The sequence below is a fragment of the Carcharodon carcharias genome, chromosome 13 (assembly GCF_017639515.1).
Source record: "Carcharodon carcharias isolate sCarCar2 chromosome 13, sCarCar2.pri, whole genome shotgun sequence".
Lineage (NCBI taxonomy): Eukaryota > Metazoa > Chordata > Chondrichthyes > Lamniformes > Lamnidae > Carcharodon > Carcharodon carcharias.
The window spans coordinates 19,657,735-19,683,966 of NC_054479.1; the positions used below are offsets into that span (position 1 = coordinate 19,657,735).

Consider the following 26,232-nt stretch of genomic DNA (forward strand, 5'->3'; position numbering starts at 1 on the left):
TGTTTCCTGCATGAAGATGTGCAATCATCAAGGTTATAATAAATTATTTGATTTTCCTACATATCGTTAGATGATAAGGCTACACTTCTCTTTTCCTCCCTTCCCATTCCCCACCCCTAAGATGGGAGAGAGGAAAGGAAGGACCTTCATCAGCACCATGCAGAAAGTGCACAGTAAGGGGGAAGCACATGGAAGGGGACAAAATGATCAGGAGCCAAAGAGTAGAGGACAAAGCTTATTGTCCAGTACTTTCAATGAATAAACATTCAATGGTTCTATGTAAAGTCACTTAATTCGTGCCTCTTATCCTCCTCTGCTATCCTTACAATGTCCCTGATATCAAAGATGTTCTTCTTGCAGTAAGAAGAGGGTTACAAGCCACATCTAAAACTCCTTCGTGCTGGGATCGGAGGAGGCATTTGTAAACGCTGACATTGGTTACCACGCCTTGGTGCTACTGGTGCACAAGTTAATAGATGCTTTCTCCTGCTGCTGCATAAAAGATCAGCTCAGCTCAGACCGAGGCCTTGGACCTGGAAGCTTCTATGTGCTTTTAGCTAAGCTAAACTCTGAATAAACTTGCCCATCCATCAGGGGGGGAAATGGCCTTAATATGTTTTCCCTCTACCATTGTTCAGGGGACTGCGGCTGAGCCTCTCCTGCCACCTACCCCCTGGAATAATTGGGATTAATAGTTCCAGATGTGAGGGAGGGATCATAGGGTGTGATCGATTTGCTCTGTGCTAATTGATAAACCAACACATTGTGCTGGCACAGCATGTTGAAAATGGATGAGAACTAATTGTCTGATCAGAAGAATTGCAAAAAGGAACAAAAATGTGTCTTTAAGCTGTGTTTCCCTTTGTTTAAAAAAGAAAGCTGTTCTTCTTTGGTCATTTCTTATTTATGTACAACTAATCTCTCACTCTCTGCCTTCCCAGGTGGTGTATTTTACAGCCATTTTTCCATATCTCATCCTGATTATACTACTGATCAATAATGCGCAGCTGCCAGGAGCCAAGGATGGAATCCTCTTCTTCCTCACCCCCAAGTGGAGCAAGTTGCTGGAAGTCCAGGTAATGGCCAGAATAGTTACTGGGTTTTGCATGGGGGCAGTGGGCAGTTGGACGGTACAAATGGGAAGGACTGTTATCCAATGATTCACAGTCATTTTATAGTAAAAGATAACCCATTTTTGCATATATTGCTAAAAGCATAGGATCCCCCAGCTCCATCTATTTGAATAGACTTTCAATTTGGCACTATTTTCCTTGGAAAAAGGGGCAGAAGTAGTTTCGAATCTGATTTGGACTGTGCCTTCATTGTTAAAATGGTGGCAACAAGTGGACTGATTTAAAGGGTTTTGACTATGGTGACTCCTTCCACTCTGAGGAAGGGAAAGTTGGATTATATAAGGTGAAACCCAGAAGGCTTAGGGGAGAGAAGGAAGGCAAATAAATTTGAGTTGTCATAGTGTCAAACTCATGACAGGATCCTGAGTGGAGAGTGCTGTTCACTATACAAGAATATTTAAAATAAAATTTAAGCAATTATGTTCAGATTTTGTCTTTTAAAGAGGGTAAAATCCTGTGGAAAGTTTTATTTTAATATTTTAAGAACTCATTTGTTTCATTGTTCTATTAAAATCTATCAACTATTATTAAACATTTTGTCATTAGTGTCAATTTTGAGTTTGGACTAATTTTGTTCATTTCTAGTGTGGATGTGTAGTAAACTAATTAAACCAGCAAAAATATAATTACCATTATCAGATTTCCTCAGTCTGGGAATCTATTTGTTTCTAGATCGTTCTGCTATAAAACTAGATATCATTTTCCAGGAGTTGCCTTTCTCTCTCTGTCCTCCATTCCTTTTCCATGCTATCACTATTATCCTTTCCATGCTATCACTATTATCCTTTCCATGCTATCACTATTATCCTTGATGCAGCAAAATCAGAGGAGGTTTGGCAAGAGCAAGAAGATTTGTGGTTGAGGTCATTTTGAAATTGGTTAAATATTTTGATACATGATAAAGGCTGTTGGCTGCTGGAGTCCAGACAATGTTCTTGATGGGTAACCAAGGATGGAGTGATGACAGAAGATCAGAGAACCCATGCACTTAGAGACACAAATAAGTCTGGATCCTTTAGCCTGTGCCTCATGAAATGTCTTTCCTGCGAAAAGTCTCCCCCCAAAAAATGTGAATGTCCCCAGTGGTTCACTTGGTTAGCAAAACTGATAGGAAAAATATCCAGATGTGAGATCAGGTAAAGTAATATTTCTGAATATGTGTGCATATTTACTGATAAAACCTTTTGGAATGATCTTTTCCACCAGTAAGTGCATTTTTTTTGAAGGTCTGCCTATTTTTCTTAGAGTGACTGAAAATGAATTAAAAATTCGTTGATAGACAAATTGATATAGAAACTGAGAGTCCAATAGAAAAAGAGTGAAAGATAACAAGCTTAAGGGACAAAGAAATGTGCGTGGTTTCCGATAGAAGATTCTAAAACTCTGATTCAGATATTACTGATACTAACCTCTGTGAATTAAAGCAGTGGATGACCAAGTTTGTTTCCAAGCAGACGTGGATTTATGACGTACGAACAGAAAATGGAGGGAGAGTCACACGCTCTGTGCCTCGGAGATTAAGTTTAGCTCAAAACACATTTAAAATAAAGAAATGAAATTACGCAGACAGTGTCACATGAGCTGGGAAATGGTTATGAATTTTAATTTAAAAATTTTATTTAATTTATAAACCCTTCATGAAACCTTATCCCGCCTGTAGATGAGATTTCATGAGAAATGTGAGGCCGCCTGGGCTCTTTGCCTGCCCCCCCGACTTTAAGTTGGACGGGCAGCCCTGACAATGACTTTAATTAGGCGATCAATGGCCTTAACAGGCCTTTGACAGTTCGACAGGCGAGCAGCTGACTCTTGTGCGTGCCCGCTGAACTGAAAGATCGGAATGACGCAGGTTGATGTCAGGATGCATGCCCAACGTCACTTTGCGCACCGGCCTGCGGGGCTTGCCCCTGCACATCGACCAGAAGATTCTGCCCTATGTGTGGTCAATGCCCTGTACAGTTGTAGCAGAGTGTTTCTAGCATTTTCTGTTCGTATTTCAGATCTCCAGCATCTGCAATATTTTGCTAATGATTTGTGACAGATGCACGGGTTCTGCTGACTTTCTCAACAGATTACAAGTAAAATGCAGTTTATTGTGTGTGTTAATTTTAAATGCGTTCATTCTTACCGTAGGTATGGGTGAATGCTGCTGCACAGATTTTTAACTCCATTGGAATTGGATTTGGCACCATGTGGTCTATGGCCAGTTACAACAAATTTAATAACAATATTCTCAAGTAAGAATTTAATTTCTGTTTTATTTTTAAAGTATAGTGGCATTGTGTGTTGAGAGCACCATCAGACCTTATTGCACAACAAAATGGAGGTTAAAAAAGCCTTTAAACTTCATGTTTATGTGGAGTTCACACAAGGGAAATTAAGGATGAACAACAAATGCTGGCCTTGCCAGCGACGCTCTCATCTCATGAAAAAATAAAAAACCATGACTGCTTGGACCAAGTAGTTAAAGCAAGCTGGGATATAAGGAACTGTATCCATGTGTGAGTGTCACAAAGGTTTAATAATTTTCATAATATTTTTCTGGTTTATTGGGGTAAATAGTTAGGTCTGTCTGTGTGGTGTGTGTGTGTGTGATTTTAAATTATATTTTGTAGCCAAGCAGACTGCAAGTTGAAGTTATCAAAAGAAGTGAGGCATAGAAATGTCTTTAATATGCTAATGAGTAAATATGGCCGGGGTCTTAGCATGTAAGGTATAAAGAAAATTTGCATTTTTAGATAGATGAAGGGAGAATTGGTTTTCAAAGGGATCTCAAGTCTGTTTACAAATAGCTAGACAAGCAAGTTAAGGAATGTGTTTCTTTTTCTCAAGGGGTTACTGACAATATATAGTGGCAACATGAAAAGATTTATATTATGAGAAAGGCAAAGTTCCAGAGACATATGGGAACAATGGAATTTACATATTGAAAGGGGAGAAGCATATATGAAGGAGAGTGAGGCTGTGTGTCGGGGGAAAGCATTGTAAAATCTAACAGAAGGGCGAGAAGCCTCCAGCATTTGTGCATAAACCTGCTGCCTACAGAACCGAAGCTGGAGAGAGCCATTTTGAATTCCAATGTCCAGGGTATTGTGTTAATTTTCTGGATTTATTTAAAATCTAAAATCTATTTTTGGACCATTGCCTTAAAGGGGGTGTAACTGGGAGCCAGGTTAATTAGGGATTTGAGGAGTTATTATAGTCGTAATTTGTAGTTCTATGTGTGCTTGAAATCTCTTTTTGTTAATAAATATTTTAATTTACTTTTTAAAAAAATCTCTGAAGTCTTGGTGGACTTATTACTTGTGCATTCAGGGCACGCATCTTGAAATAAATACAAATTGCAAAACCGTTGTGACAGCATGATCAAGTTTCCTTTGTGGAGTTGATCTGCCTGGCACACATCATCTGCCATGTCATAATTATGAATTTGATAGAATGAGCAAGGCGTCATGAAAATATACCAATTCTCATGATATTATTGTGATTTATTGTAAAAGTAGGTTAATAGTGGGGTTTGGATAGTTTCTCTGTATGTTTGTGGGGGGGGGGGTTAATTGATTTGGAGACAGCTGGTCCAGAGGCTTTGAGTCATCAACAAGAAGCTAGGTTTGAAATGCTAAATATGTAAATATGGCTGAAATTTTAGTATGTGAGGTGTAAGGAAAATTTGCATATTTAGATAAACCAGAGTAGTTTGAATTTCAAAGAGATGGTAGGATGTTACACCTGGCCAGATGAAGATAAGCCAAACTGTGTTTATTTTTCCCAAAGATTACTGATAATATGAGCACTATGAAAGATTTATATTTTGAGAAAGGTAAAGTTCCAAAGACATGTTGGAACAATAGAATTTGTATTAAAAAGAGAAAACAGGTATAAAGGAGAGAAGGCTATGTGTAAGAGGGAAAAGCATTCTAAGATCTAACACAAATGTGAAAAGCTTCCAACCTCTGTGCATCAAATTGCTGTCTACAGAAACCGAAGCTGTGAAAACTCACTTTGAAGTCTCCTAACCATGGTATTATGTTGCTTTTCCTGGGTCTGTTTAAATTTATTTGTTTTTATTGTTGCCTTAATGCGGGTGTAACTGGAAGCCAGATTAATTAGGGGTGTTAGAAGTTATTATAGTAGTAATTTATAGACCTATGTATGTACTTGAAATCTTTTGTTAATAAATGTTTGATTTAGTTTTCTAAAAAACCTCCGAAGTCGTGGTAGTCTTATTACTTCTGAATTCAGGGCATGCATCTCGAAATAAAATACAAATTGCAAAACAGTTGTGATTCCATGATCAAGTTTCCTTTGTGGATTTGATCTGCCTGGTACATGCCATCTGCCATGTCATAATCAAGGGAGGAGGTGCTACATTTTTTTTCAGATATTTTTCTTGACGAAAAGGATTGTAGATTCAGTTATGTTTAAAACAAAATGAATTGGCAGTATCCTTTGTGTGAAGAAGTGCTTCCTGACTTCACCCCTGAATGGCCTAGCTCCAGTTTTAAGATTATGCCCATTGTTCTGGATTCCCCAACCAGAGTAAATAGCTTTTCTCTATCTACTTTATCAAATCCTATAATCATCCTAAACACTTGCATTATAACTATCTTTTATCTTCTATATTCAAAGGAATACAAGCGTGGCCTAAGCAACCTGTCCTCAGTTAAACCCTTTAAGCTCTGATGTTGTTCAGGTGAATCTGCAGTACGCCAGATACAGCCTAACCAGAGCTTTATACAGCTGAATTCCAGTTCCCCCTGAAATCTCTTGCTCTGAAATTCTTCTTCCCAGTAATTTGTCTTTGAATGCATCTTGCAACCACTGCCTCGCCCTGCACAGTCGCCCCCTGCCCACTGCCTCCCCCAGCATTACAATAGTGACTACGTTTCAAATGTATTTCATTGACTGTGAGGTGCTTTAGGATGCTGTGAAGTTCTTAAAGGTTCTATATTAATTGAAATTCATATGATTCACTATTTGAAATCTTTTTATATGTTTTGTTTGCAGCCTGTGGGGAAGCATCTGCTGTGATATATACTGTACGAATACCTACATTGTCAATCCATGACCAGTAAATGGGATCAATAGTGCAGGAATAAAGTTCTCTTACTCGTGGAGAGTAAAATATTTAGTAATGACGCAAGATCCCTCGGACGATAAAGATTCTTATTAAAACCAACCTTTTCTTTGAAAGAGCCAGGATAAATTTCTACCTTGGCTTCAGGAGAGGAAGGGTAAAGAGAACATATCGAACCGAAATGCATCATTTCCCTGTCAATGGAGTGTTAATTTATACTCCATTTTTTCTCCCTGAAATAGTGTCCTAATGGGAGGGGCATAAACACTTGCTTAATTTGTGACCGTATTTAGCTAACCTCTGACTTAAATTGCCTTTGGAACTGGATTTCAAATTATTTTTTCACGATGTTTTGTTTCTATGCCTTGCGAATTTTTATGCTTACACATCTTTGTTTTCTTCCCTCTTCCTAGAGATACTCTCATTGTTGCAGTGACAAATTCAGCCACAAGTATTTTTGCAGGATTTGTGGTTTTCTCTGCAATTGGGTACATGGGCCACCAGCACAACCTGCCTGTTGAGGACATTGCCACTGATGGTAGGTTTTATCTAGGGGTATTGGGGGAACTCCCTTAGAACACGGTGAAACTTTCTAGTAAGACATTGAAATTGCAATTGTTCCTATTTTTTCCTGTCCAATTAGAAATGATTTATAGTAATATAAGCTTTGTTGAGCAGTTAGTTAGTGATTTATGCCAGTTCCTGAAAAATTCTTGAATGAATAAATAAGCCATCAAACAACAGCTGCTTTTATTTTGGTATTTTGTTTAAACACTTCATGGCTTATAGACTTAGTTTTATCACTGAGAGTTTGTCAGCGTGGTTACCATCTGCATGTTAATTCAACCTGGGGAATAGAATTGGCTGTTTTTACCTCGGAGGAAAAAGTGGAGTTGCTGTCCTACTTTACCCAGTGGGCTCTAGGGCAAGCATGGAGTCTTTAAATGAGTCTTTAAATGAAGTGCAGGCTCATCCTTCTTTAACCAGGTCACTTTGAGGCTAGAATGAGAACTAGCAGAAGACTTAGCAGTCACATATTGTTGTCTAATGTCTGTTGGACAATGTTCTGATTAATGTACTTTCATGCCTTATTCCCTTACTCAGGCCCAGGACTGGTGTTTGTTGTTTACCCAGAAGCATTTGTTACCATGCCCATTGCACCGATGTGGGCCTCACTGTTCTTCTTCATGCTTCTCTGCTTAGGTGTGGATAGCCAGGTAAGAAGCTAAATGTGACCAGACAGCTGACAGAAGAGCTCAGAGCTGTACAGCCAGTGCAAGGAAGGGCAGGGAGAGTAACAACATTCAGAATGCAATTGGACGTATTGCAGTACCGGTTCAAAATCCTGGAACTCCCTAACAGCACTGTGAGTGTACCCACACCACATGGACTGCAACAATTCAAGAAGGAAGCTCACCACTACCTTCTCGAGGGCAATTAGGGATGGGCAATAAATGCTGGCCTAGCCAGCAAAGCCCACATCCCTTGAATGAATAAAAAAAAACTTGTAATTGTCTGCAGTTTCAGTTACAGAAGCACCCCTATTATGTCAGAATAATGACCCAGATTTTGTGATCAGTGACAAAGCAAGGATACTTGTCGTTGTTCTAAAGGAAGCTGCCTACAAATCTCTAGCAATCTTTATGGTGTGGTTTTCCCCTTTCTCAATGTTAGTTTAAATCTGGCACTTCGTGAAGGGTATTTCTTGTCATGCAGCAACAGCGATGTCAGCAAGCAGATAGGCAGCTAAATGCACTGAAATAGCCTCACACCAGGATTTTCCCCTCGGCGATTTGGGGGTGGGGCCCACTTGCCGAGGGGAAAATGACACGGGATGACATTGGGAGGAACCCCCGACGTCATCCCGGTCCACTTAAATCTTCAGGAAGGGGGCCGGACAGCGAAATCAGCTGTCCACCCGCCGACCTGCCAATGGCCAATTAAGGCCACTGACAGGCTAGTTAAGATAATTAAAGACCCTGCCCGTCCAAGCTTAAGGCTGGCGGGCAGGCCAGGAGCCCCAGAGGGCTCCAGATTATTCATGAAACTTCATCCACTGGCGGGATGAAGTTTCATGTCCATTTTTTAAAAATTTAATAAACTTTGTGTTTCTTATTAACATGTCGCATCTCGTGTGACATTGTCACATGAGGGGGACATGTTCATTTTAAAACTTCTCTATTTTTTGACTTTTCTTACCTGACAGTAAACTCCCTGAGACAGCACTTTGCCTCAGGGAGCAGTGCGCTTGTTTGCGCGCATGCACGAAAGAGCACACTTTGACAGTTGGGGATTCCCTCCACCCCCACCCCCCCAATCCCCCTGCCCCCACACAGGAAGCGCATAGCGCTTCCCATCGGACAGACCTTAATTGGCCCACCCACTCAAAATGGTGGGCCCCATTTCGGTGGCGGGGGTCGGCTGCCCACCCACCAACCAAGGGCAAAATTCTTTCCACAGTAAACCTGGAAGTTCGAGACATTTAATGTTCTTCACTTTTAATTTAAATTTTCAAATTGTGAAATAAATTATTGTAATAAGTTAGAAGTTAAAATAAAGACAAATTTACACTTTTTTGGGGAAAAAAATAATTTTTACCCTTATGGAGAAATTTGACATTCCGCAAATCTGAAATTGGCTTTTCAGGCCCATGTTTGGCAGAGTGCCTTTGTGCACTATGGCTTTCCATTGGCTTGCCGTAGTCATGTAAGCTCTGATGTCATCCTTTGTGTATAAAGACTTGAGAGCAGCAGCCGTTTCATCCACTGCTGGGAACACGGTGTCGGGATTGTGCAGCTGAAATTGAGTGGATTTTGATAGCTGGAAGAGAGCCAATCAAAGAATTGGCCACATGGTTAATGATGAGAAACAAAGCTGTCGCTTTCAGGACAATATCAATGGACTGGTCAGGTGGGCAGAAAAGTGGTAATGGAATTGAATCCAGAGAAGTGTGTGGTAATGCATTGAGGGAGGGAAATCAAGGCAAAGGATTACACAACAAGTTGTAGAGAACAGAGGAACCTTGAAGTGCGTGTCATAGATCCTTGAAAGTAGCTGGACAAATCGATAAGGGAGTCAAGTAGGCATGCAGGATCCTTCCATTTATTAGCTGAGGTATTGAAAATAAGCTTAGGGAAGTTATGCTGGAATGTATAAAGCACTAGTTAGGTGACAGCTGGAATATTGTGTACAGCTCTGGTCACCACATTACAGGAAAGATGTCCTTGCACATCAGAAAGAGTACAGAGGAGATTTATGAGGATGTTACCAGGACTGGAACATTTTAGCTATAAATAAAGATTGGTTAGGCTGGGGTTGTCTTCTTGGAATGGAGCAGGTGGAAGGGAGATTTAATCAAGGTATATAAATTTGAGGGGCCCAAATAGAGTAAGTAAGAAGGACCCGTATCCTTTAGCAGATGGGTCAAGGCTATAGATCTAGTGCTGGAAAGTGGGAGTAGGATGGATAGTTCTTTTCAATGGGTACAAACATGGTGGGCTGAATGGCCTCCTTTTGTGCTGTAAATTTCCATGATTCTATGACTCGGCAGACTCTTTAAATGAAGCGCAGGCTCCTCCTGTAGTAAATAGCTTTGCAGCAAATGTTTCTGATGGTGGCCAGACTGGTTCTACCTTTGTGATTTTGTTTCATCCTCCTTTTCCATCTTGTAGTTTGCCATGGTGGAGGTGATGGTAACAAGTCTGATGGATACCTGGGGAAAGAACCTGCTTCAATTCCTTAAATGCAAAGAGATTGTGGTTCTTGTCGTCTGTTTTATTGCTTTTATGCTCGGGATTCCCAACATCACCCAGGTACCCTCAATTCTTTTTGCTGTGACATTTTAAGCAGACACATACAGAAATCACTGATGTACATGATCTTTATCGAGCAGGAAGGCATAACCATATAATACTCTAGTTTGGGTAAACAATGTAGTCAATGATCGTAAGCAGAGAGATCGATAACTAGTTAAACACTAGCGTAGCTCATGAACTGTAACTTAGCATTTGTATTTATTGCATGCTATGGTCTGTCCTGTGCTGGTTATATGGAAGGCAGAATTTCCTAAGATCAGCTAGTTCAGCACCAACCAGGAATTAGACCTGGGAGGTTCCTACTCTGTACAGACCATTGCCATAACAAATTGTGATGAGCCTCTGGGGAACTGCATTGTCAACATTCACTGTAAATTTCCAAATAGGATCTTGGGGTTAGGTTGATGCATGATGATCAAGTTTTACCGCTATTTTACAGTATAGGTTAAAAGTTAGAAACAGTAAATACCGGAAATCTGAACTAAGTCCAGTAAATGCATCAGGACAGATCTACACCCAAGCAACTTCGCCTTTTCAGATTTTGATGAACTTGTTTTGTATTTGCAGATTTTTCTTCTATTACTATATTGTATCCTTTAGATCTTCAGGACTTTTTTTAAGAATGAGATGTGTCCACTGTGTAAAGCTAGAGTTAATTAACTTCTGCGTTTTTTTTTCAAGGGTGGAATTTATTTATTCCAGCTGATGGATCATTACACAGCTGTCGTCTCTCTCATGTTCCTGGCTTTCTTTGAAGTTGTGGCCATTTGTTGCTTTTATGGTACAGTTTTCATTTTGTCTCGCCAACATTTATTTGACTGCTGCTGTGCTCTGTCCTTATCTTCCTGTTGTGCAAGTTGTTCCCCTTCCTTTACTTTGTCCAGTTCGTTTCCTCTACCCTATCCACTTTCATTTCTTTGCCCTGTTGCTTCTTTACTCTGCCTGAAGCAGTCTTACAATAACACTGATGAGCTAAGTTATCAGTGCAAAGACTGCAGATCAATTACAAATGAACTTTTTATTAACTTGGAACCAGCAATGGATACTTTATCTTCCCAAGATTCAAAATCCCAAATACACACTATATTTTCAAATTTCCTATGTTAACAGTGACGACAATTCAAAAGTACTTCATTAGCGACGAAGCACTTTGAGATGTCCAATGGTCGTGAAAAGTATTATATAATTGCAAGCCTTCTTTTTCTTTCATTCGTTCTTTTATGTAGTTCCTCCTGTTTTCCATGGGCTATTTCACAAGTGCAGTCACATAATGAATTCTAACCATGATCTTTGCATTACGTCCACAACTTGTAAGGAACTGTTTATTTCAAGGGAAAAGTCCAATGTCATTTATGCAAAATCTGTTACGCACGATCAGAACTTTGTAAATGGAAAAATAAATAAACAATCTCGTGATATTCAGTCACATGAAGAATTTTGTTGTTGCAACAAAATCTGTACATGGTTAATCATCCTGTAATAAACTATTTTATTTCAAAATTCAGCTGTCCATAAATCCATGAATGGCCTCATTTACCCACCCCCCCACCCCACCATCTATGGAATATCCTTCAGCTCCAACTCACACCCTAACTTTTCTGAGTGTTGGTCCTTTCTCTTAATCCAAATCAGTGGCCCAGTTTTCAACAATGTTCCCTCTAAAATCTGTTTGCTGTGCACTGTCAGTTTGTTGCACTGTGCAGTAAGTTCCTAATTGCTGTGCAGTCATGCACTAGCACAGCTTAGAGCGAACTTTGGTCTTCAGCCATTAAGACTGCAGCTGGAATGTCATATACTCCCCTCATTCAAAACCTGTTATTGAACATGATTAAATCACCTCTTCTCTCCTAATTTTTCTCCCAACTTCTGCTCCATGACTGATATTTCTTCAATATCACAAAGTGTCTCTTAACACTTCATAGATTGAAATAGCAGTTAAGAGAGAGAGATCTGTGTGCTTTGTACTGTTTCCCTCTGCCCCCTACTTTAAGTTTCAGAATTTGTGTTTTGAGGCAGCCTGGGAGTGGGGAAATTTGGTTCTCACCCTCCCCTTCATATGATTTGAAATGAGGTTTACTGCTTACAATTCATTATCTCAGTTCATGGTGTCAGATGAGTAGAACTTTGCAAGATCAAATGACAAGAACATTCTCGGGGCAGGGGGGAGATGATGTCTGGCACCAGGCTTCCTCGAACCAACCATTCTACTGGTTAAACAGGATAACAATCAGTGACTGACTGAGCAACAGTGGTTTTAACAATGTTTAGGCTTATGTCAAAATTGAGTTGACTATACACATCCTTTTTAAGGCAAGATACTGTTTATAAGACAAGATCTGTTTATAGAACAACAACTCATCGGGCCCTATGTTTGATCCCATTACAGGTGTCCGTAGATTGTCTGCCAACTACAAGGAAATGGTGGGGTCTCCTCCAAATCTCTTTTTCAAACTGTGCTGGCGGATTGCTTCTCCACTGCTTGTCACAGTGAGTAACTAACTTCTTCTAATAACTTTTCTCACCCATGGGGGTCTCCTGCTGAATCAGAGAGAAATTAAAACTACTTCACCTACAGGGATTCCTGTGAGATATTGTTCTGTGTGAAATTTACTATTGATGACACAGAGGGAAAGAATTGACTATCGTGCGACTGATCATTGGAGTGCACCTGCCCATCACCCTCTGCGGCGAGCGGGAGACTCTTTTTCATAACAGTGCCTCTGGCACATCGTGGGCACCATGCTGCAGTCTGCTGGTTCCGGGCCAGCGCAGAGCCGGGAGATGGTAGGTCCGGAGAGTAAGTGTTTGGCAGCACAGATCCGCATTATTTTCTGGAATTTGGAGGAGCACATTTGCTTCACCTGGCCTCAAAAAAGTAATTTTAAACGTAAAGCACTGTGGTGACTCTTCTGCCGATTTAAATCGGGCATGGAATGCATGCATCACCCGGCTGTATAACAAAACAGCACTCGTAGTTTTATGTATGTCATAGGACTCTAGTTTTATTCCCGAATGGGTCTGCTGCTTGAAAGAGTTGTTTCTATACAAAAAAAAAATCAGTGGGACAGAAACCCAACCAACTTTGGATTCACATTTTTCTGAGTCTGGCACAATGTGAGAAATGTTAGTGAACAATTTTGTTATTTTTTAAAAAATATTATATGTTTTTAAACAAAAGGCCTTGGGCTCAAGTCAAAGTAAGGGAGTGAGGTTCCTCTTTAGGCCTCAGAGTAGCCCATCAGGAAAGGAAGCTATTATTGGATATTGGATAGTGAGACGAAATATTGTGGACCCTGGAAAACTGAAACAAAAAAATAGAAAATGGGATCATTCAGCGAGTCAAGGGCAACATCTGAGGATAGGAGTGACAATTTAGACATTTCCCTCATCAGAACCCAGAACGCCTGAGTGTGAAATACTATACGTGCTACAAGGCAGCGAAACAGGGAGGAAGACCTTGACAAGGTTCTTTTTCAGGGGTGAGTGGGCGATAGGCAGCAGGGAATCAGGTGGGTCAATCACATTGGGAATCCAAGACCAAAAGCAGATAAGAAGGGTAGGGACGATGAAATATCATACAAGACTGATGGCAGAAGAAACTATGGACGCTGGTCACATCAGAGCCAGGACAGGCCTGCAACCGATAGCAGAAGCAGCAGTTCAGAGGAAGCAGAGGCTCGAAATGTTTGACTAGGGTGGCAGGGGAGGGGTAAAGGAAGCATTGGCACTTAGCTGCTTTTACTTCATTGACAGGCTGAAAAGTTGAAAAACTTTTTTTAAAAACTGCACCACAGAGACACCCAGTGGTCAGGGCCTGTACCTACAGGCAGACCCAAAGGGGCAGGCAATGGGTTTTGCCTGCCCGTAGAGAGCTGGCGAGAGCCTTGCATTGCTTTCTTTGAGGACGGTTTGCCAATATTAAGTGTCTCTGAGGCACTTAAGTGGCCAGCAACATGCCTCCCCGGGATAAAATCCTTGGGCAGAAATGCCACCTTCCTGAGAGCTGCCGGCCAATCAGCAGATGACAGCTGTCCTTTGCCAGCAGCACTAGTGGGAGCGGTAGCAGCTGCTGGCAACGCACCCAGGGAGAGGCCTGGGGTCGTCAAGGGACCTAGGTCATGGGTGAGCGAGGATGGGATAGGTGGTCAGTGTGGGTGGGGGAGTTGGTTGGCTGCAAGGGCAGTGGGGGGTGGCTCACAGTGGGCAATGAGTGCTTTTGAACAAGGGTCGTCCCCCCCCCCGGGAAACTGTCAGGTTTGCCTTTTTGGGCTTCCCACCAGATGGGATGAGGCCCTTAGGTGAGCATTAATTGCCCACTTAAGGGCCTCAATTGACAGCGGTGCAGTTTGGCTGTCCATGAGCCTTCCCGCCCCAGATATAATCGGGTCAGAGGCAAGGTCCCCATCCAGCAACCTCCCACCTGATTAAATGCTCTCCTCCCCTCCGGGGGGGCATTAAATTCTACCCAAAGTGTCTCAGACAATCAAAATTAACAAACTGTCACATCAATGGGAAACTTTTATTTCATTCTTGATCGAGCAGGCATCACTGGGTGTGCTACAGATGTGGATTGAATTAACACTGAAATGTTTGTTCGGACATGCATATTTTAATAAGATATGGACATGAGAGTTTATAATTGAAGGAGGGTGACAAGTGTGACAAAAAGTATGATTTTATAGACAGCAAATATAGTAGATGTATAATCTTTAAGAGAAATGTTTATGACCTTAAAACAAATCTTATAACAATTTAAGAAGCTCAAGTACAGTTGGTTGGAAACAAAAACAGAATTACCTGGAAAAACTCAGCAGGTCTGGCAGCATCGGCGGAGAAGAAAAGAGTTGACGTTTCGAGTCCTCATGACCCTTCGACAGAACTTGAGTTCGAGTCCAGGAAAGAGCTGAAATATAAGCTGGTTTAAGGTGTGTCCGCAAGAATGACCCAAACCTCCCTGTCGCTTGCCATTTTAACACTCCACCCTGCTCTCTTGCCCACATGTCTGTCCTTGGCTTGCTGCATTGTTCCAGTGAAGCCCAACGCAAACTCACACACACCTTAAACCAGCTTATATTTCAGCTCTTTCCTGGACTCGAACTCAAGTTCTGTCGAAGGGTCATGAGGACTCGAAACGTCAACTCTTTTCTTCTCCGCCGATGCTGCCAGACCTGCTGAGTTTTTCCAGGTAATTCTGTTTTTGTTTTGGATTTCCAGCATCCGCAGTTTTTTTGTTTTTATTACAGTTGGTTGGATATTGACTTATCTGCAATAAAAGCTAAAGACTGGGGAATGGTGTATTTATAATGCAACAAGTTTCTATAGGCAGCCTCCATTTATAAATATTGTCCTATGTGCAATGAACAAGTGGAACAGAAAGTAAATTATGCATGCAGGAATTGCTCAAAGGCACAAGGTTTCTAATATGTGGATAAGCGGAAATCCCCTTCAGTGATTTATGATTTGAATTGTAATCTGTCTTTTTCTCTTTCATCAATTTATTGCAAATAATGTACAATTTATTGAGGTTTGGAATTATTGAAGAAGACCTCTTATAAATATATATATATATATATATATAAAAAAAAACAAAAAACTGCGGATGCTGGAAATCCAAAACAAAAACAGAATTACCTGGAAAAACTCAGCAGGTCTGACAGCATCGGCGGAGAAGAACAAAGTTGATGTTTCAAGTCCTCATGACCCTTTAACAGAACTGAGTAAAAATAGGAGAGGGGTGAAATATAAGCTGGTTTAAGGTTTGGGGGTGGGGGGGGGGGGGGGTGCGCGGTATAAATAGTTGAAACTAAATTATGGTGGCATGAACATCTTCCTCTTCCCACCAACTCCCTTCCAGACACTCAGAATTTTCTAGCTTCCTTTCTTGAAGGTGCTGACTCTTACCCCTTCCCTATCTTGCCCGAATAGCCAGGCAATAACCTTTGACAGGCACTAAGCCATCATAGTCAAGCCCTGGCTGTCCTTACCAGACCCACACATGCATTTTCCAGGAGACATTGCTGAATAATCAGAAGTAAGAACGTGAGCAGGAAGGTTTCTTCTCTCTAGCCCAGGGCCACTAAGACCAGTAATACCAATCTACCTGTGGGTCCAGCTGAAATCTGTTTACTCAGACAATTTACTCAAACTTAGGATCTTCTGATGTGTATGTGACACCTTTGCTTATGAGGCTTTCAATGGTAAATACATGACGGTTTATTAATATTTATGTTACTTATGTTCCTTTATCCACTAACTCTTCCTGGCCTGTTTCTCTGTGATATTATTGGCACTCATGATTCAAATGAGAAGGAAAAAAAACTATTATTTTATCAAAAAAGGATTGTAAATTTGACTATTCTTTAAGGTTTTTTTAAAGGAGTCCTGATAGCAACGCTTGTTTTCTAAAGTGTGAACAAGTTCTCTCTCTTCTGACTCTCAGGTAAATGCATGGCTTGGTGTGGACTGGACCATATGGGTCAGGAAGATGCCGACATAGATCACTGTCTGAGCTTAGTTAGTTGATAAGTGAAGCAGTGGTGATGCTGACATAACTGGCCTTGTGTTCCATAGAGGGGTGAGGGGCACAGGGGGAAATTCAGATTACCAGCTGACTGCTGGGAAGAAAGGATAACTTGCATGTGAAGAATGACCACTTGGATAAGGTAGCACCTGTAGAACTAGCCCAGCATCTCACTACTTTCAAAGGTGGGGGAGTTGAAGATGTGGCGGGCATTTCACATGACCTATTAATTCTAAAATTAAATTGAGGTATTCACAAACTTTTTTTTTTAAATCAATAGTCTGGAGACAAGTAGCCTCTAATGTCCTGTTTGTTGATTTCCTGCAGGTTATCCTCGTGTCTAGCATAATCCATTACAGCCCTGCCCGATATGGTAAAACATACACCTATCCACCTTGGGCTGAGGGCCTTGGCTGGATTATCTCCCTCTGTTCGATCATCTGGATCCCGCTTGGAGCTCTGCACACGCTATATACTAACAAAGGCTCATTTATTCAGGTGAGAGGGGGAAGGAGAATGGAGAGGTGGTTTCATTGCATTGCATGTAGTTATTACCATGAAGCTCAAAGCTTGCAGTTTCTGCCATCTTGCACGATACTGAACCAACACTTGCAGTGATAAAAGTATTGCAGTATTAGTTTATCCGCCTTCCCCCTACAGACTAAAATGACACACACAAAGCAACATATTTAAACTAGACTTGCATAAGACTTGTATTTTCTCTTTTTGCTACCCTCTCTCCAAGAGGCAGTGATTCATGTATAGTCTCATAAGCAATGACATAACCAGCTAGTGTAGCCGTTCATGTGGAGGCATAGGTAATGGTTGTAAGCAGATTATTTGCCTGTAAGGACACAGTACGATCATGTGCTCAATTGAAATCCACTCATAATACACTTTGCAACAGGCTTCTCAGATAATGGGCAGAGAAACTGGATAGCTTTTTAAAATTTGTCTGTAACAAGTTTTTTTTCTACTTAACACATGCAGAAGTCCATCTCCACGCTTATGAGGTTATAGTGAGAATTCCACACAGGTAAAGATTCTGTTTGTCAGATATGGAATGCAGATTCTCTCCCCGTAGGTCCACTCACCACTCAACCCACATCCAGATAGTTTGCATTCAAGTTGGCAAGTGCCAAGATTGCCCCCAAGAGTGCACAGGGGCATTGCTGGAGTTTAACCAGCTAAAAAATCTGCCGCTGTTCACTGGATGGACTCCTCAATTAAGACTGGATATTTGGGGGAAGCAATGGAAAGCACCTTCTGTCCCAAGAACCATATTGTGGCGGCCTGGATGTCTTTAGGAAAGAAGATACCTTGCCAGAAATTAATTTAACAGACTTATCAGTTGTATCAATAGACTAAAGAGTTGTAAACAATGCAATTACTTATGTTGATCAGGAATATTGTGGCAACTCCGATGATATTCACTTCCACTTCCAGCAAAGGTCGCTGGACAGGGATCCAGAGCAGGAGACTTGGCTAATTTTTCACAGGCAGCTGGTATTTGTGAAATCTTGTCCACAATCAGCTCCTTGAGGGGTGAACAGAATAAAATTGGGGTACTAGAAGGAAGGTGTACCTGAACTTATTGTGGGAGATCAAGCTGAAACCGCAGAGAAATGAACATAAGAAATAGGAACATGAGTAGACTATTTGGCCCCTCAAGCCTGCTTCACCATTCAATAAGATCATGGCGGATCATCTTGTGTTTCGATTTCCACGTTCCCATCTAACCCCGATAACCTTGATTCCCTTGCCTAACAAGAATCTATCTACCTCTGCCTTAAAAAATATTCAATGACCCCGCCTCCACCACCTCCTGAGGCAGAGAGTTCCAAAGTCACACAACCCACTGAGAGAAAAATATTCTCCTCATCTCTGTCCTAAAAGGGCGACCCCTAATTTTAAAACAGTGTCCCCTGGTTCTGGACTCACCCACAAGAGGAAACATCCTTTCGACGGCCACCTTGTATACTTCAATCAAATCGCTCCTCAGTCTTCTAAACTCCAGTGGAAACAAGCCCAGTCTGTCAAATCTTTCCTCATATGACAACTCACTCATTCCAGGTTTCAATCTAGTAAACCTCCTTTGAACTGCCTCCAGTGCATTAAATAAGGAGACCAAAACTGCACATAGTATTCGAGGTGCGGTCTCACCAATGCCCTGAAAACTGAAGCATAACATCCTTACTTTTATGTTCAATCCCTCTCATATGGTGAAATCAATGTGTAAATGGTTAAAATGGCTTGTGACGTAATTTGTCCACTGTCTTTTCATGGAAGTAGCAGCAGGAGATCAGGCCTACCCTGTGAAAGTTCAGGGCCATGAACTTTATGAATTTTCCACGAGGTCACGTTTAAGGTAAATAAAACAGATTTCTTTCCTTGACTTTCAGCGCCTTCGTTCGTCAGTATCTCCAGTAACTGAGGTAATTCCAACAGAAAACCGGGACCTGATGATCAAATTGAAGTCTGGCATATACAGGCCTTCAGGTTCTGCCATCTGTTTTGACAGCATTGACCTCTCGAAATAAACTGGCATGTTATTTTTTTAAACTTATTTAAGGTCTGTTGGGAAAAAATAGCTTCATTGAAATTTTCATTTCCTATGCTCGCACTACTTTAAGACAAAACATATTTTGGTGCTATGGTGACAGATTTATTTAACTTTTCATTTGTTTTGGAATTGTGTGTTTAACATGTTTAATTAGCCACTCTGCCCTTGTATGAAAGATTCCCAGGGAATGTAATGGCAATGTGTTTAGCAGCAATTTGACAACATAGAGTAAGTAGCAGTTAATGCCAGGATGGTGGTTAGTGAAACTGTTGGCACTGGACTTATTTAGGAAAAAATGTGTGTAAAATTATCCAACAAAATGTATTGGCAATACTAAGGCCTACTGATTCAATTCATCACCTCAAATAACAGTCACCACAATGACCAGTATTTCACCCTGCGTTGTATACCTCAAAATACTTTCAGTCGACGAAGTCCCTGCTTTTTCCACACATTAATGAATACACTCAAACGAGCGTATTTTTTTTGAGTATCACCATGGGTCATCCACGTTGTCTGGTATCCTGTCCGGCAGAAGGTCACATTTGATCAAGGGACAGGGTGCTTCGCAGGTTGGCTAGACTAAAATAAAATTATGTGAAGCCACTGAATAACACCGAGCATGAGAGAACAACCCACAAAGGAGGGAGACAGTACAGGACCATGCATTAATAAGAATTGTAAGCCAATCCCTTTTTCAACTGATGTGCTGACACAAGGAATTAATGTTAACAAAATTAAAAATAATAAAACAAAATTTATTTACTAAAATGTTAAACTAAAAGACAACTTTTTAAAAAAGTAAAAGCAATGATAAATTTAAAAATAAAATTTTGCAAGCCGTGACCACCTATGAGTCTAAATATTTCTAAAATCTCGAGCATCAATAGCATCACAAGCTGAAAGGTCAAGTGATGGATCTTGAGGAACTTCATAAGCAAATTGTTCAATCTGACCCAATATTTTCTAAAACCAACGAATATGATGTCCCTCCCTTTAGCCGTGTTGACTATTGGGAACTTGAGATATTTATGTTTGTCCACATTTCCAGGGGTTAATTGTTATCTTTATGTCGACAATAACTTTGACAACTGCAATGTCATCACCTTTAAGGGAGATAACATCCAGCTTCCATAACGTAAGACCATAAGACATAGGAGCAGAAATTAAGCCATTCGACCCATCGAGTCTGCTCCGCCATTCAATCATGGCTGATAAGTTTCTCAACCCCATTCTCCAGCCTTCTCCCCGTAACCTTTGATCCCCTTACCAGTCAAGAACCTATCTATCTCGGTCTTAAATATGGCCTCCACAGCCTTCTGTGGCAATGAATTCTATAGATTCACCACTCTCTGGCTAAAGAAGTTTCTCCTCATCTCTGTTCTAAAAGATCTTCCCTTTACTCTGAGGCTGTGCCCTCGGGTCCTAGTCTCTCCTACTAATGGAAACATCTTCCCCATGTCCACTTTATCCAGGCCTTTCAGTATTCTGTAGGTTTCAATCAGATACCCCTCATCCTTCTAACCTCCATTGAGTATAGACCCAGAGTCCTCAAACGTTCCTCATTTGTTAAGCCTTTCATTCCTGGGATCGTTCTCGTGAACCTCCTCTGGACCCTCTCCAGGGCCAGAACATCCTTCCTGAGATACAGGGCCCAAAATTGCTCTCAATATTCTAAATGTGGTCTTATAGACCTTATAGAGCAGTGCATCCCTGTTTTTATATTCTAGTCCTCTTGAAATAAATGCCAACATTGCATTTGCCTTCCTAACTACCGACTCAACCTGCAAGTTAACCTTAAGAGAATTCTGGACTAGGACTCCCAAGTCCCTTTGCACTCCAGATTTCTGAATTCTCTCCTCATTTAGAAAATAGTCTATGCCTCTATTCTTCCTACCAAAGTGCATGACTTTACACTTCCCCACGTTGTATTCCATCTGCCACTTCTTTGCCCATCCTCCTAACCTGTCCAAATCCTTCTGTAGCCTCCCCACCTCCTCAATACTACCTGTCCCTCCACCTATCTTTATATCATCTGCAAACTTAGCCAGGATGCCCTCAGTTCCTTCATCTAGATCATTAATGTATAAAGTAAATAGTTGTGGTCCCAACACTGACCCCTGCAGAACTCCACTAGTCACCGGCCGCCATCCTGAGAAAGACCCCCTTATCCCCACTCTCTGCCTCCTGCCAGACAGCCAATCTTCTATCCATGCTAATACCTTGCCTCTAACACCGTGGGCTCTTATCTTACTGAGCAGCCTCCTGTGCGGCACCTTGTCAAAGGCCTTCTGGAAGTCCAAGTAGATAACATCCATTGGCTCTCCTTTGTCTAACCTACTCATTACCTCCTGAAAGAATTCTAACAGATTTGTCAGGCATGACCTCCCCTTGATGAAACCATGCTGACTTTGCCCTATTTTACCATGCACTTCCAAGTATTCTGAAATCTCATCCTTAGTAATGGACTCTAAAATCATACCAACGACTGAGGTCAGGCTAATTGGCCTGTAATTTCCCGTCCTCTGGGACTCTCCCTGACTCCAGTGATTCCTGAAAGATCACCACTAACGCCTCCACTATCTCTTCAGCTATCTCCTTCCGAACTCTGGGGTGTAATCCATCTGGTCCAGGTTATTTATCCACCTTCAGACCTTTCAGTCTTCCTAGCACCTTCTCCTTGGTAATGGCCACCATACTCACCTCTGCACCCCGATTGTCTTGAACTTTGGGGATGTTACTCGTGTCTTCCACTGTGAAGACGTATCAGCAGAGAGCTCAGTAAAGGCTGTTCAACCATACATCACGGCCTTTTCCTTCAATAATTCGAGGACCTTGATCCTCTTATCATTCTGAACAAACATACAACTCCCTGATATTTGTGATGTTATATCAATCCCAAGCTAGCTGGCGAAATATGAAACTAGACGCTAATAATTTTCTTGATAATAGGTTTATTTACAGAATGCAGCATAATATATGCTTCCTACCTACTAACAGTGCCCCAGCAGTTTCTCTTTTTAAGTGCTCTAAGTACTTAATTAGACCTTCACTTGTGTAACTTAACATGATTAACAGACCATGAACATATAATTGTTCCTTGACCTGCAATCCTTTGGCTGCCTGCTCCTGCCAAGGGATAATATATTTGAAGATTGTGGATCTCAGTAAAAGAGCCTTAATAAAATATGCCTGTTTCACATTACAGTTAAACTTAATCCAAATGTTCAAAATAATATTGTTACAGTAGTAGGACAGCCCAACTCCCTGATGGGTTCAATTGATCCTCCTCTAGAATTCCCACTCCCTGCATCTAGCATATTCCTCTATAGATGCTCTCTTCTTCAATCTGACTGTCAAGATCTTTGACTGTCAACATTGCTAGAGCCACTGTGGACGAAGAAAGCTTGAATGATAAGGTTGGGAGACTGCTCCAGAACTATAGCTGGAAGAATTTAGACCTCCAGTCTCTGCAGGCAGAATCTTCTGTCTCTAATTCTGGAAAATAAGAAGTGGTCTGAAATGTTGTTTGAAAAATGCCTTTCCAATTTTTCATAATTACACTGGCTAACTTAAACAACATGTTCTGCGACATCTGCTTTAAAATTAGATTGTAATAAATCGGGATATCATACAAGTTCTTAAAAACTCAATTCTTTGGTTGGTTTTAAAGATGTCATCATCATCACACTATCCAATCCCACAGTTTTTCTCCTACCTACCCTCAGCAACCCCGGCCCAAGGATCAACATGGGCACCGAGTATTTTTCAAATTACCAAGAGTAATAAATGCTCATTCATTTTTTATTCAGGATCCAATTCTTCATGTTATAAAAGGTTTTATACCTTGTTATCATTATAGAACCCAGCTGCTTTTCTATCATTAATCTCAAGACTGGTTTCCTTACTCGCCAAGTTCTTATCTGTTCCAGTACAGGTGTCTCTAAGAAGCTCTACATCATTCGCAAAAACAAACGCTGCATATTTCAGTGACCTTGCAATATTCTTTAATTGGATGCCTAAGACTTTGTCATCAGGAGTATAGAGTGTTGAATCCCAAAAAGCCCGGTGGTGAACGATAGAATTGGTGCCAGCCTCTACACTCTTTAAAAGCATTCATTTACATTACAAAGATGCATCTCCTAACCTGACAACCAGAGTTTGTCTGCTCCTGTTTATAAGAGCACCAGGTGAATCCCCAGTTAATGCCTACCCTTTATTTACAATTAACACAGAGGAGTGAATCTATAATATTGTGTAAAAAAAACATGGGTGATAGAGGAACCCTCAGTTTGACACCCTTGTTAATGTAGAGGACAGTCTTACCTTTAGCATCCTTTAACAGTCGTTCCTGTATACAATTTAATAAATTTATTTCATAATCCTTTACTACTAAGGCTCTTTGATTCAGTTGGCCATAAGCTAATATCTAAAGCTTTTGAAAGACCAATGAAAACAGCCAGCTGCTGCTTATTCCTTTTTGTGTCTGTAAGACAATTCTGAAGAAATAGTATTGCTTTCATTACAACTGGGTGTTGCTGCAATAAACCTTTTTGCCTGGCATCATGATTAATAACATCAGATAATCTGTTAGCTATAATTTTGTTAAATAGATGGAGGCAAATCAAACCAATCAGGGTTGGTTTCCACTTGTTGATGTTCCTTAATTTGGAGTCTTCTGTTTTAGGCATCAGTATAGTTCAACTTTAATGCTTCAGGAACCATCTGGATATTCACCCATAAAAAGTCTTGGTAACATGGTCAATCAAATTGATACTAATTACATCAAACACCATCGGGGCCAGAGGCGATTTTCTTAAAATCCCCAAAGCCTCAATGATTTCTGATTCACTCACTGCCCCCATCAAATCATTATCAGTTGCCTTTTTACAATGGGCAGGAAATTTATTATTAGCCTGATAACCTGAAATTCAATAATTCACTCTTCAAAATATATTTCCGATTCATCCATGTTCAACGGGCATTTGATTTGATCTGGTCATCACTATTCCTCTGACAAATCTCTTTGTCATTTTTAAAATCCATTTTCTTCTTTGCAAATCTTTTATGTGCATCATTCTTGTTAAAAGGTCTATTAAAATGATTATTAAGCTTCTTAAAATTCCTGTTAGAAGATTGACTAAAACAATTGACCCTTTTATTGAAACTATTGCTAGACTTCTTCCTCAAAATTAAACTTTCAGTAATCCTTTCAATTAAAAGCCTATAACCTCCCGTCTGCATTCTACTGGTGTACAATCTGCATTAGTAATAACTGCTGTTAACTCACTACTGCTCCTACAGATTGGTATTATTGCTGGCCCTTGAATCATACATTCACTTACACCTGAACTGGATGTAGCTACATACTATACACCAAAGTTAGATGTATCAACTTCATCAGATATTATCCCAGGAGCATCCATTACAGATGTTCACTTAATTCTAGTAATCTTGCCCTTCCAAAGGGCTATAACCTTTGCTGATCTCCTCAGAGATTCGTTGATTTATGTTAAAACCTTATCTATCATTACTTAGATATCCTGATAGTCCTTTTACTTAAATCACAAGCTCAATGAGGAGCTTCATTTCACCCTCCAACTACGTAGATTTCCTCCCTTTTCACTTTGAGAGAGGATATTCCTTTTAGCTCTCTTCACATTACATAACTTGCAAGCTGATGGTGTTCATGCTAGCTCAGACCTCTGTCTTAAATTTTTATCTGCATATAGTAAATAGGAATCGCTCTACCAAATCTTATTTCTTCTATTCCGCTTGACATAATGTATGGTAGACCCCTTTTTTCCTGTATTTGTAACAGCTGGTTTTAAAAAGGCTTTAATAAAACGCTTGGATTCGAAAGTTTAAAAAAAACTAATGAAGTTAAAAATCTGGGGAATGCAGTTTGTCTCCCATTGCGAACTCCTCATTGACTCACCATTGTTACTAGCTGGTATCTCTCCTGCTGTTCTAGCTTGATCACCAATGTGCCCAGTTAATTGATCTTGCTCAGAGCTATAGTTAGCTTTGCTGCCCTTGGGTTGGTGAAGGGAAATGAACCAGTGTTCCCACTGCTGGCTGCTATCCAGAGACTTCTCTGCTGCAAGTACAATTGTACAGATATTAGATTTAAGGAGGCTAGGCTGTTGTAGCCTCCACCACCACACACTTGAACAAGTTACCAGATGATGAGTGGTATCCAGTGAATTGAAACTCAGCAGGGATTTCAGTGAATTGAAACTCAGGAGAGGAGAGAAGAGGAACAAGAAAAAATATTCTTTAAATCTGGGAGAGCTACTAGGCAATTAACGCTATCCTTCAGCCTGCCCCAACACCTTAAATATCTGTTGAGCAGTGCTATAATATCTTTATGATAAAATTCCTTTCCTTGCTTCTCTACAACAAATACGTCAATCACTTACCATGCAATTTGAGTATTTTAATGGTTAGATCAGAATATTTGTTATATACAGGCAGTATGAGTCAGAGTTAGAAATAAAACTTGAATGAAATTTTTTAAGTTAGCTTGAGAGTTTGTGTTGTCTTTCTTAACCATGTATTCTTGCAATTCATAGTTTTCGATGCAATGCAGTGAATTTTCATTGTTTTATTTGCAGTTTTAAATAACAAATGCGGAGTGGTGGACTCAGGTTTGCTGGGTTGCTGTTTTGCACTGTACTCCATTGGCTGTAAAGTGCTTTCAGACATTGGGTAGTCATGAAAAGCGCTATTTAAATGCAAGTCTTTCTTTCTGTTGTGTGTAACTGCTGAATGGAGCTCAAACAACACTGATCCCAGGAAGGATAAATCACTTAGGATGGCAGGTGATTTTGGGAGGGGGGGTGGATTGTGTTTGGTTAAAAAATGTCGACTGACATTTCACACAGCTCTTAATGGCTGCCTGAGGGCAATATGGTGGAAAGTTAGGAGAAAACAATGCTCTGACAGCTGGTTTGTGGACCGAGGAGAATGGGAAAGTTTTACTTGGAAGTTAGGAGTTGGAATTTGAGGGTGTTTATCCTCAACTGGGGGGAAAAAAGAATGAGCCTTCATTTCATACTGAACCTGGCTCCTAGATTTCAGTTTACTTGCTGTGTCTCATAGAATTGTGTTGGATTTTGCTA

General features: G+C 40.6%; 2 protein-coding genes across 2 annotated transcripts in view; both read left to right on the forward strand.

Moving 5' to 3' along the window:
• Window positions 1-19,111, forward strand: part of LOC121285648 (sodium- and chloride-dependent GABA transporter 1-like) — a 74,477-nt gene extending 55,366 nt beyond the window's left edge. Inside the window, exons 5-13 of the mRNA XM_041202306.1 lie at window positions 942-1,076; window positions 3,267-3,370; window positions 6,624-6,748; window positions 7,315-7,427; window positions 9,882-10,022; window positions 10,707-10,806; window positions 12,412-12,512; window positions 16,873-17,043; window positions 18,948-19,111. Of these exons, the coding sequence (XP_041058240.1) occupies window positions 942-1,076; window positions 3,267-3,370; window positions 6,624-6,748; window positions 7,315-7,427; window positions 9,882-10,022; window positions 10,707-10,806; window positions 12,412-12,512; window positions 16,873-17,043; window positions 18,948-19,085 (1,128 nt within the window). The 3' untranslated portion in view covers window positions 19,086-19,111. The remainder of the gene's footprint in view (window positions 1-941; window positions 1,077-3,266; window positions 3,371-6,623; window positions 6,749-7,314; window positions 7,428-9,881; window positions 10,023-10,706; window positions 10,807-12,411; window positions 12,513-16,872; window positions 17,044-18,947) is intronic.
• The window catches only part of LOC121285646 (acyl-CoA dehydrogenase family member 10-like), a 72,612-nt gene continuing 65,342 nt past the window's right edge, over window positions 18,963-26,232 (forward strand). Inside the window, exon 1 of the mRNA XM_041202302.1 lies at window positions 18,963-18,980. The gene's annotated coding sequence lies outside the window, so the exon portion shown is untranslated. The remainder of the gene's footprint in view (window positions 18,981-26,232) is intronic.